Source organism: Ascoidea rubescens, assembly GCF_001661345.1.
Source record: "Ascoidea rubescens DSM 1968 unplaced genomic scaffold ASCRUscaffold_4, whole genome shotgun sequence".
In the NCBI taxonomy this organism is placed as follows: Eukaryota; Fungi; Ascomycota; class Saccharomycetes; order Ascoideales; family Ascoideaceae; genus Ascoidea; species Ascoidea rubescens.
This window is the reverse complement of record NW_017962916.1, coordinates 228,620-240,468: the sequence shown is the minus strand read 5'-3', so window position 1 is coordinate 240,468 and position 11,849 is coordinate 228,620. Positions and strand designations below refer to the sequence as shown.

Below are 11,849 nucleotides of genomic sequence, written 5' to 3'. Positions count from 1 at the left end.
GATGATTATTAGAAGTGGATGTATTGAAATTGGAATTGGAATAGGATGGAATATATTTATATTTATAGTTGATTTAATAAATGTTTATATTTATATTATCTTTATAATAGAAAAAGAAATTCTAAAGATTTAGCGATAAAATAGTGATTTACCAAATAGGATGGAAAGCGTATAAGGTTGAAAATAAAGTTTGGAAAAATAAAGTTATAGATAGTCGTGAGTTGATAGCTGATGGCTAACAGTTGATTGAGAAAAACTGGTTAAATGTTTGTGGTGAATGATTTGTGATTTTTGGGTGAAAAAAAAAATAGGTAGGAGACTATTCTTTTATCGAGTGGATATTTAAGATAATAAATATTATAAAGAAATAAAAATATAAGAAAATAGATGAAAGAGAGGTGAAGTGCAAGGAATTTATATGAATTTTATTATACTGAGGTAAAGAGACATGAGCAAAGTATGAAAGAAAATTATATAAGAAAAAAGATAGGCATGTGAGGGACTGTGGGAAAGAAGAAAAATAGAATTTAATCATAAAAAAGAGAAGGTGAGTAATTAAACAACGAGAGAAAGCAAAGTAAGAAAAAGTAAATAAAATTAATAAGATTGGTAAAAATGGGTCTAGTTAATGTTAAGCAATGGAAGAATGAGGAAGAGTTTTCACAAAGCTCAGATCGAAGACTAGAGATTACTGGATCGGGAAAGGACTATTGAGTTGGCTGGAGAAGCAAGGTGAAGATTTGGTAAGATGTTATTAAGCACAGTGCCAAATCCAGATATCGTTGATACCAAAGACACCATCTTCGAAAGCGCTCGAGAAATATAGAGAGCTGCACTCGCGACAGAGCAAACAACAGACAATAGCAACTTCGATCGCGGTCGCATCGTAACTGGACCGCACCCTGAGTGGCACGGGCAGTGGCACCAGTTTGTCGCACACTTGAAGGTCTACATCCGCACAGAGACTGCTGCCAACAGTGTGCCGCCCGCTAACGAAGGGAAGACCTCGAGCCGGTTTTCCACATTGGACGAACCGCAGACGTGGAAATAACCCCGACAAGTTGCACCCGTCTGGAGCGACCAAGCAGTGGCGGTGAAGGAGATACAGCTCCGCCGGCAGTTAGCGCACGCAGGGACGGGCCGACCGTCAGCTGGTGGGGCACGCGCACTCGCCGAGCTCGAACAAGCCGAGCATCAGCACGAGCGCAGCGATCTGAGATGTATCTCCTGGTGAGCACGAGGTATTTTTAGCACGCCCGCGATAGCGACCCCTCCTTTAGTCAGCCATGGCAGCACAGCGGGCGGACGCTCAGAACCTGGATTGTTGGTTCGTTGGCTCGTTGGCGTTTGTTTCGCATCTAAATTATCCCATTCGACATCCAAACTCCCTTGAAAAGCTCGCCCACACCCGTACACCACTACCACACTGACTCACGGGGTGATGCCTTCATCACCCATTTTCCAATGAAGATATGAGCAACTTTTTGCCTTTCTCCTTTCGCTTTTCTGATGGTGAGAAGCGGGACATGTATCGCCGGTGTCGTATCTCGCCATACCCTGATGATCCATTCGAATACTGTCACCGCCAGCATAACCCGTAGACAAACCGGATCCAAAATCTATTCCAGTCTCAACTACTCCCGGGATTCCATTTTGCACCTCTGTAGATCAAATCCTGCAAAACTATCTAATAGACCTTTTTTAAAATAAAAGTTATGTACCACATGACTTATTTACTCTTGTGATATATGATGTCCCATATACATTTGTCTAGACGGGCGTGTAGCGCAGTTGGTAGCGCGTCTGCTTAGCGTGCAGAAGGTCTTGGGTTCAATTCCCAACTCGTCCATATATTTTTTTGTTGTTTCTTGTTATTAGTGTTTCATCACGTGTATCTGCATATTTTTTCCTTTCTTTGAATTCTGTATCAGCTCAGTGTAATTGATAACAAATAGATCACTACTCAACTGTAGTAGTTAATTATTACAAATTACAATAGATAAATACTAAAATGGAAAAATATTCAAATTGGAGGGATAAAGGAACTGGGATTGCTCCTTTCATACCAATTATCAATTCAAATGAGTTATTTTATTACGAAAACAACCAGGCGTATTACTATTTAATCAAATTATTTCAATTTATCAATTTTTCAATCAAATTTCCACTTTTCATTTTATTAAATTTAACTTATTTAATAATAGTTTTTCCGCTATCGATTGTGTTAAATATAAACAATTATTCGCAATACTATATATTAAATTTCAATTTCAACTTTCTCTTTTCTTCGAATTTTTGTTTTTTCTTTTCAACTAATTTCCAAAACTTAATTGCTATAAGAATTAATGATTACAATAAGAAGACAATTTACTTGAATGGTAGTTCAATCTTGAATCAGAATCTACCTGCCAAGAATAAGAAATATTTAGTTAATTTAACCAATCCATTGGATTTCATTATATTATTTTTAATAACCAAAATTAAGGATAATCAAAAAATAATTTATCTCTTTAATGTTAATGATAAGCCGGATGGTGAGGGCTATTTGGTTGAATTATCGTTATTTGAATCTATTTTATACTCAATTGCCAATCCGTTGTCGTATAAGATTAAGAATAAGGATATGATTAGATTTAATGATTTGAGTAACAAATTTAAAGATAAGGTGATCTTTATCTTTCCAGAGGGTACCACAAGTAATGGCAAATCGATTTTATCCTTTAATAATTTATTCAATAATGCTGATGAGAATCAATTGGAAAAGTTGAATATAATTTCTGTTAAAATCATACCAAATTATCTAACTACTCCAATCCCAGTTGATAAATTTTTTTATTTGTATTCTTTATTATCTAATCTATCGTCGATTAAATTTAATATTAAGATTCTTAATGTTAATCATTACATTGATGCTTCTGATAGTTCTGGTAAACGTAATTTGGAAGAAGAAGTTAGAAAATTGTTTTGCAATGATGGCAAAATCAGGTTTGTTAGTAATGAGTTGAATTTAAACAGTAAAAAAAAGTTTTTAGTGAAATATTTTAATAAAAGAAGGTAAATTATTAATCTTTTCTTTTTTTTTTTCGTTTTCGTTTTCCTTATCGTTATCTTTATTGAGATAATTTTTAGTAGTATTTAAGAAATGATTTTCACTTTTCTTTTTAAATAAAATTGGATTGAAATTTTCAATAAACTCTAAATCGATATCGCCTTTATCGCCGGAAAATTTAGCATATTCATTGAATATGCCACTTAAAGACCAGTTTTGCAATAGTTTTCTTAATATGCCAACCAAGACCCCAATTCGATGTTTGCCCTTATTTGAGTGAATCAAGATCGGATAATTTTGAGGATTCAATATTAGGTTGATGGTTTTGATTATAATTTTGGAATCGTTCATTAAAAAAGGTTCCTTGCATGATTTGAATTTAAAATAGTAGAAATTCAATCCGTTTTTTCGCTTTTTCTCTTCCTTAATCCACTTGTAATACAAATAGTTGTCCTCTTTGTCTCCTATATAAATTATCGTCTTTAGATTCAATTTCTTCAAGAATTTGAAATTGATCGGTACTGGATGTCCCGACCTGTAGATTGAGTCCTCAATCAATGAAAAATTTAATGGAGGAACATAAACCTGTCTTTCTCTTTTCTTACTAGCATTAGTGGCAGTAATGGCATTAGTAGTGATATCGGCGGTATCACTATAGTCATTTAGCTCGTTCAATTCATCATCATATTCATCGTAATTCTCATAGTTATAAATATCATCAACGTCATACGGCTCGTAAGGCTCATAATGTCGATCGAGCTGATATAGCCCAGGAGATTTGCTAGAAGCATCTACTGCAGCGCCATTTGTAGAAGCGATGTTGCTGTCCATTTCGAGTGAGCCTGAAATTTGTCCTTGTGAGTTAATTCTATTTGAAAAATGATACGAGATTGGTGATGATCAATCTCTTCTGAGCATGAAAACAACTGGATTAATTTGCAATGGGTGAAGAGGCGTTCAAAGTTGCGGGCCCACCGTCAGGTGTCTGCATCAGATATGCGGGTTTCACGTGCTTCAGCTGCATAGTGCGGCAGTGATGCATGGTCGGTACAGTTGCACTTTTTTGCTGTGTTACACTGCGCTGTGTCTGCGCCGGGTCTGCACCGTGGCAGCATTGCGCAACTACACACGTGTGTCCGCGGTACTATTTATAGCATTTCGAGACCCAAAGCACGGTAAACGGACTCATTTCTGTGGCAATGCAGCTGGCAGAGCGCAGCTGCGTGCTTTTAGACGCGAAAGCAAGGCGGGACAGTGCCAGGTCTGCGACTCTGCGGTCAGAACTCGAGCCTGGATGGAACATTTCATGCAGCGAGGCCTGAGCGACGTGAGAAACTTTGGGCACGACTGGGCCAGCCTATTGGAAACGCACTGGCAAACGCACTGCGAAACACAGAGCAATCGCAGTGGATAGCGTCCTGAATAGCGTTCTGCACGCAGCAAAAGCCTGGAAGAAAAACGAAACCACTCTCAGCACTTTTCTTCAACACTTTTGCATGGAGTCTATTGTGTTCATCCTGTGCTCTGGCCTATATATAGCTATATCACTATATCTCTATATATCTCCAGTATATCTCTCCCAGATACCCTTGCACCTCTTTCTCTCAATTCCTCAAAGCGTTTGATACTCCAGCTGCCATCCTACTTCATCTTATACATCCTCTTCCTTTGGAATTTGATCTCTATCTTTCTCTCTCTCATTTTTTTTCCACTGTCTTAGTGTTTTACTGTTTTTCTTTCTCTCTGTACATCAATACCTATTCATTCACACCATGGCCACTGAGCTCCTAGGCTTTGATTTAGACTCTCCATTGTTTCAACTTAGGCAGAGACATCCTCGTCACTTGCTTCGTAAAAGAGAAACAGCAGATTCTGCTGAAAATACTGCCAACGCTGAGGCAAACCCTACTACTACTCTTGATGACTCCAATATTACTACAGATGCCCAGGGTGCTGACTCAACTGGCTTTGTTCAAGCAATTTCAGACACAACAAGCGATTCGCCAAATCTGTCCACAAGCAACTTGCCAACGTTATCAACTGTCTCTATTCCCTCAGCTGTTGTAACGATTCCTTCTTCTAATGACAACCCCTTCATCCTACGATCTAACAATCCTTCTGGCATGGCTTTCATAGTGGTTGGAATAATAATGGCCGTATTTGCTTTCATTGTGTTTGTTTACTTTTTGATTAATATTTATATTGCCAACAGACTAGTCAAGGAAAACAGCAAATTCATGGCTAAAAATGACCCAGAATCCTCAAAACTATTGATGGATTCAAACAATAATCTATCCCACAACAATTTAAGCTCCAATAACCTAAACACCAATAACAGATCCAGCTTTGATTATTCAATTATAAACCACGACAACTCTCTAAATGATCTAAGCAATTCAAATCCTTCCATCCCACAGAGACTATCCGTTATACCTGATCCCTCGAACAACGACCACAGAAAATCATCAAAATCAATGTTTATATCTCCAACCGCCGACATCTTAAACCAGTCAAAATACAAAAAATCTGTTGATTATGAAAACTCTCTAACCATTCCAGGAACTATCTCAAGAACTGCATCTTATTCAAACCTATCCTCTGTTTTAAACCCATTCAATAGAAATACCACCGGTGGTTCAAATGCCACCTCAACCTATTTTGCTCAAATTAACTCTCTCAACGATTCAAACAACTTCCATAATAACGACCCTTCTAATCCAAATAACTACCAATTTGATTCGCCCATCAGTCCAAATGAACAATTTGCTAGCCGATCCAACTCTTACACCAACCTATCATATAACACTTTGCAACTACCCAAGGCCAATTCAGGTCAAAACAACACTGGTGTTAAACAAAGACCACCAAGTGCTTATTTGGAATCCCTCTTTGATGAAAAAAAACTCGGCGATTAGTCAAAATAATCGATTAATCTCATTCTTTATTTCATCATCAACCAATGATTCATATTTAAACTATACTAAATTTTATATCTTTTTGTAAATTTGTTTGCTATAGCTTTTTTTTTTATCTCATCTTTTTATATTTGTTTTATTTGTTATTTTTATATTTTTTTATTATTATCTTATTATCTATTTTTTTTTACCCGTTTTGTGTGTTTTAATTATTAATGCTCATCAAACCATTAATTATTTCTATTCGTTTTTTCTCTACATATTTCATCAAAAACCATTAAAAATGTCTCTTTATATAATATAATATACATCATTCACTCTAAATCTGTTTACCAATTTCAAATTCAAAAAGCAAAAATTTAAAAATACTGTTTTCCTTCACCTATATTCTAATTATAAACCAAGGTATGGGCAAATGAGCTAAAACCAAAACCAAAACCAAAACCAAATCATTAATTCATCAAACCATTAAACTTCTTAAACCTACTCAGGTTATTGCTCTTTCTCTTTCACTTAAACTTCTTCTCAAAGGTTCCATTCAACTTTTACATACCAACTGCTTCTCATCGCTTGATCTGTTTGCTCTTTTCTATTTTAATCTCCATGCTCTTTATTTAACCGCTGGGTCGAGCTCCGTTTCCTTTCCCGTTTCCACTCAACGTTATAATATCCTTCCGATAAATGGACGATGCTATCTCGAAATCACTACAAGTTCCATATCCAAAACGACAGGTTATCAGCAAGATACAGCGTAAGGCCTTTTTTTCCACTCACCACTAATCTTGCAATCTACATTTATCGTCTTTCTTTGGATTTCCTCCAAAATGACTGCCCCTGAAACGTTCTTCTTTGCTCTACTAAGAATATCCATAATTCACATATTGAAAAGCGTGGGCTTCAACAAATCTTCTCCAGAGACGATAGACGTCTTAGTAGATATCTATTTGAGATACTTGAAGCTACTAGCATGCACTTCCATTCAATTTGCCAACATCGACAACAGAGAAAATGATCAATTAACAATCCAAGATATCTCTCAGGCTTTTGTGCAGCTAAATTTTATCAAACCAAATTCAATTTTAGATTGCCATGACACTGAAGGGAGCAATCTATTGGGAATGCAGTATTTCAAGAATTGGATCAAAAACGATCCAAATTCAATCTCAGTTGAACCCCTAAATAAAATTTACAACAATTCTAAAATTATCTCAAAACCAAGTTTGGAAATGGTCCAAAACTTGAAAAATGAATTGAATAAAAATAATATGCCAATTTTATCAAACTATGAAACAATCGCTATAAACTATTACAACAAAGCTGTTAATAAAAGCATAAGCCATAGCGGTACCTATAATAATAATAACAGTGGAAGCAATGTTCATTTTCAGTATCCAAATCTATCAAATCTATCCAGATCCGTTCAAACTTCAGTGATGAATTTAAACCAATTGAATAATACCAACTACAATAGTCAAATCAACAGCCAGATCAACAGCCAGATTAATACACCAGGCTCAACTCCTTTTGTTAACAACTTTAACAGCTTGAGTTTCAACCATAGCCATTTAGACCATCTTCTTAATAATGCTCATAGCCATCATAATAATAATAACGAAGATGACGATAACGAAAATGACGATAACGAAGAGAGTGATGGCAATGAAAATGACCTGGATATAGCCAATGATTGGATTAAATTTCTATTAAAATCTCAATCAAAGTCTCTAAGTAACAATTTCAAAGAAAAATATAGCTCGACATTACTAAACATCAATAATTATATTACAAATGACTCAATTCATTCAATTCATTCAAATAATAACAAAATAATCAAAATAACGAAAACAATCAAAATAAAAAATAAAAACAACAGAAATAGTAATGCTATAATGACGAATATCAATATCAGTAACATCAATAATAACAATGGCAATGAAAACGAAAATGAAAACGAAAACGAAAATGAAAACGAAAACGAGAATAAAATAAAAGAATCTATGAATGTGGAAAAATACAATGCATTTCAAATATACGGAGATGCTCCTAATTATTTACTTGACTACTTGCCCTGTGCTGAAATTTTGAAACAGAAAAATATCGATGGTTTTGACGACTTTATTGCCGGACAAGAAAATAATGATCTTAATGAAGATGACCTAAACCATTTCAACAGTAATAATAATAAAAACAATGAACTGGATACAGATATTGAATTCATTGGAACTCTTAGTGGTAATCTATTTTCTAGTAAATAAAAGATTATAATATAAATTAAGTTATTAAATTATTAAATTTTTTTTTATTTTTTTTCATTTATTTGTCGTTTTATCTTCATATTTATATATATAAAATGATATACAAATTACTAAAAAATGGTTGTAATTAACGTAAAAAAGTAAAAAAGTAAAAAAGTGAAAAAAAAAAAGAAAGGTGAACATTGAAATGAATTATAATTTATAAAAGAATATGTAATAATTTTGATAACTTTCTTTAAATTAAAAAACTAACATTGGGTTGTTTAAGATTAAATTAGATCGAAAAAAAAATTAAATTTTTCCTTCTTTCTGGGCCTGTTTGAAAGCAGATACACTACTGGTATCTTCAAACAAGGGACGATACAATGGTTTTTTCTTTAAATGAATTTGATCTGCTTCTTTAACCCCAGGGATTTTCTTTTCCAATTTCAAATTATCAAAGACGCACTTGTTGAATAAAATTTCGGCCTTTCTGCAGTTCTTAAATTCGTGGTTGCTATCTTCAAGACATTTCCAATGCAATTTGAAAGATTCTGAACAGTAGGTATTTAAATCTTGTATAACACTAGAGGCACATCTTGTCACTCTTCGACCTTCTTTGAGACAATCAAACTCAGGGTTCCCAGTGCTCGATTGACTTTTGCACAACATGAAGTCGTCGTTATATGGCTGGCATCTGGCACCAATGAAGTAGGCAGCAGAGGTCAAAGGAGCAGAAGAAGCACCAACTTCTTTGACCTTGGGAATGGCATCAGGCAATGGAGTGGGATCGACTTCGCGAGAAACAGATAAATGTGGTTCTTGAGCATACACCATTTCGGAATTCTGAGAAAAAGCAGATAGTGAGGCTGTTTTATGTGCTCTAGATGAATATTTCAGCAAATGTTCCCACTATGCTCAATAGCAGTGGAAACATAACCTCTATTTGAAAAACGGAGCCTTTGGTTGGTGCTGGTATTTACACGCTTCTACGGGTTGTACCTCGGTGACACGTGTAATATTCATACTGAAAATCACATGCACACCACACATTTGTCACGTGTGTATAAGAGACCACAAAGTTAGAGCTCTTTCTAAAAGAAGAAATATGAAACTTCTGCTTTGGGCGGGTCTTAAAGAGAGGACTTATTCCCCAGCTATTGTTAAATTGGCTATTGTATAACCGTTAGATGATCGCTTTATTGATTACAGAGGTTGTGTTAATCACTCCATTGATCACTCCATTGATTACTACCACTATATTCGTTACACTGAGTATCACTGGGTCTGTTGCTGGCGTGCTCGACGTTTTCTGACCTTTTTCTTTGACTTGGACTGGATACCTCTCGTCAGTTGCTGGATGAAGGACTTTACTTTCTTATTTCCTTACTCCTCTGTTGAACCTTAATCCCATACAGGTTTTTGTAATTATTAGATAATTCTTACCAATATTTATTCCCTAACTAACGTTGCGCATTACATGAACACCAGACAATATGATCTCGGTTTTCTCAACAACCAGATCATAATAAGAGAAACTGTTTGGAAACTGAAAGCAGTTTGAAAACTGTTTTATTATCAGGCATATTGCGTTTACATGCTCTTCCATGTGCAGTTTCGTCTTTGCTATTAGCTAATAAGATGGCTCAACTATCTTTTCACTTGATAAAATTTAAAGGCATTTGCAACTTTCCATTCACAACCTTGAATTTCATCTTTTCAATGTTGTTGTCCTTTCAATTCACACCACCTTTCCCATCTTTTGTTTAATCTTCCTATGTATTTTATCTTAAAACCATCTCTTTCACCAATACTCACTTATCATTTGCCATAGGCTTTCGTCTTTCTTTATTGTCTCCCATGTCTCTGTGATCTTATAATCATAATTTCCTCAAGATGTTTCGATTCTCTATTCTTGAGCTCCAATACTTGATATTTAGATCAACTTTATCGTTTCACATTGCACATTGTCAGTAATTTTTCTCACTAAAAAAGCTTGATAAAGGAATCTGATCTTTGCCATTAATAAATTAATTTGATCAATTTAAGTCCTAATCAATTAAAACAAAAAACAACACACAAACTAATAAATAAATAATTCAATCTACTTTACTTATAAGTTTATTTTCATTAAACAAACATAATATGCAAAATCTCTTTTAATTCTATTTAAATTCACCCAATAAATCACTTCAATGATTCCTATTACTTATTTCACCCATCCAATCATTCCTCCTAAATTTTAAAACTTATTACTATATCAATTTATTTATTTTTAACTTCTATTTTTTTAATACACTGGCTATTCTTTATGCTTTTCATCATACACCTTTCACCTTTCATCTTTCATATTTTTAATGTTTAATTTATGATTTAAAACTTGATTGAATTTAATTCAAAATCCTTCATTTCTTTTTCCTCCACTTATTCCTATCGGATTTATCACTGAATCGAGTTGCCTTAAACTCTCAACTCATATCATATTTTTTAATCTAATTTCTTTTATTTTTTTATTCTTTATTCTTTAAACAAATTATATTCTTCAAATTACAAATAGTGCCATTATTTATCTGCTTTTAATCTCTTATTTCGCAAATATCGCCATAAACGATTTATTCCTTTTTTTAAACCATACTCCATTTAATTCCATTAAATAATTATTTAACAAATTTAATATCTTTAATCTTTTGTATTTTTTTAATCTTTTTTATTTTTTGCTTTTCTTTTTGAATAATTCGTCAATTTTTTCAATGTTTTTTGTTTGGTTTTTGCTTTTGCTTTCTTTTGCCTTTGATATTGTCTTTTCTTTTCAAATATGTTTTAATCCAATACCAAGCTTTTATCCAATAAACTTATTTATTTTTTTTTTTTTTCATTTCCTTTCTTTCATTATATAAAAGCAATAATTCCAATTCAATTTACACCCTGATTTTTTTTTGAAATATATTTAATGGATTTTATTAATATTTTGACATTATTGTTCTGATAAAAAAAATTGGTTATTTCATATTTACTATGTGTGGTTATTATTATGCAGTTAGAAAAGGTATATATACTTCCATTTTCCTTTCATGTTTTTTTATTTTTCTTCACTTGAATGATATAGGGAAATAAATAAAAAAAAATACTTGATTGATTTATTTATTCATTCAATTGATTTTTTTTATCTTTATTTCTTTATCTTTTTATCTCTTTATCTGTCCATCTCTTTATCTTTCCATCATGATCTCTTACTAATATATCATTATCACTTCTATCAATAGGTTTTAGACCCGGAGTTTATCCAACATGGAATGAATTGATGCAACAAATTGCTGGTTATCATGGCGCTGACTATAAAATATTTGATTCCTCTGAAGAAGCTTGGAAATTTGTTTTATCGAGTCCGAATTAAGCTATTGATAAATTAAGAGAAATTATGAATTCAATCAAAATGTTAATTCATTTAATTATAATTGTTTAATTATTAATGTTTAATCATCAATCATTGACTATTAATTTTTGTTCTTTATTTATCATCAGTCACTTCCGACTCATCGGTTATCATTTATTGTCTATCACTTATCGTCTATCACTTATTGGCTATCACTTATTTGGTTATTTAAAAAATTATAAACTTTTATTTTGAACAATAACAAAAAAGAAAAAAAA

General features: G+C 33.4%; 6 protein-coding genes and 1 non-coding gene across 7 annotated transcripts; 5 read left to right on the top strand and 2 right to left on the bottom strand.

Moving 5' to 3' along the window:
* Positions 1–1,776: 1,776 nt before the first annotated feature.
* On the top strand, positions 1,777–1,849 carry ASCRUDRAFT_t52. The gene has a single exon. It is a non-coding gene; the product is annotated as a tRNA-Ala (tRNA).
* LOA1 (lysophosphatidic acid acyltransferase LOA1) lies at positions 1,777–3,449 on the top strand. The gene has a single exon (XM_020189134.1). The coding sequence runs from the start codon at positions 2,012–2,014 to the stop codon at positions 3,056–3,058; it is 1,047 nt and encodes a 348-aa protein (XP_020048123.1). The 5' UTR covers positions 1,777–2,011; the 3' UTR covers positions 3,059–3,449.
* Positions 3,137–3,631, bottom strand: OCA2 (Oca2p; the record flags this gene model as incomplete). The annotated part of the gene is made up of 1 exon (XM_020189697.1): positions 3,137–3,631. A coding segment is annotated over one exon (495 nt), but the record flags the coding sequence as incomplete, so codon positions are not given.
* Positions 3,632–4,607: 976 nt separating this feature from the next.
* Positions 4,608–6,257, top strand: ASCRUDRAFT_75089 (uncharacterized protein). The gene has a single exon (XM_020192926.1). The coding sequence runs from the start codon at positions 4,822–4,824 to the stop codon at positions 5,962–5,964; it is 1,143 nt and encodes a 380-aa protein (XP_020048121.1). The 5' UTR covers positions 4,608–4,821; the 3' UTR covers positions 5,965–6,257.
* A 531-nt stretch (positions 6,258–6,788) lies between these two features.
* TAF3 (Taf3p) lies at positions 6,789–8,219 on the top strand (the record flags this gene model as incomplete). Its single annotated transcript, XM_020192132.1, has 1 exon — positions 6,789–8,219. The coding sequence occupies one exon, from the start codon at positions 6,789–6,791 to the stop codon at positions 8,217–8,219; it is 1,431 nt and encodes a 476-aa protein (XP_020048120.1).
* A 120-nt stretch (positions 8,220–8,339) lies between these two features.
* ASCRUDRAFT_75088 (coiled-coil-helix-coiled-coil-helix domain-containing protein) lies at positions 8,340–9,126 on the bottom strand. The gene has a single exon (XM_020192925.1). The coding sequence runs from the start codon at positions 9,033–9,035 to the stop codon at positions 8,511–8,513; it is 525 nt and encodes a 174-aa protein (XP_020048119.1). The 5' UTR covers positions 9,036–9,126; the 3' UTR covers positions 8,340–8,510.
* Positions 9,127–11,057: 1,931 nt separating this feature from the next.
* ASCRUDRAFT_75087 (uncharacterized protein) lies at positions 11,058–11,765 on the top strand. Its single transcript, XM_020192924.1, has 2 exons — positions 11,058–11,244; positions 11,462–11,765. Exons 1-2 carry the CDS (start codon positions 11,214–11,216, stop codon positions 11,590–11,592), a joined length of 162 nt encoding a protein of 53 aa, XP_020048118.1. The 5' UTR covers positions 11,058–11,213; the 3' UTR covers positions 11,593–11,765.
* The last annotated feature ends 84 nt before the right edge of the window (positions 11,766–11,849 follow it).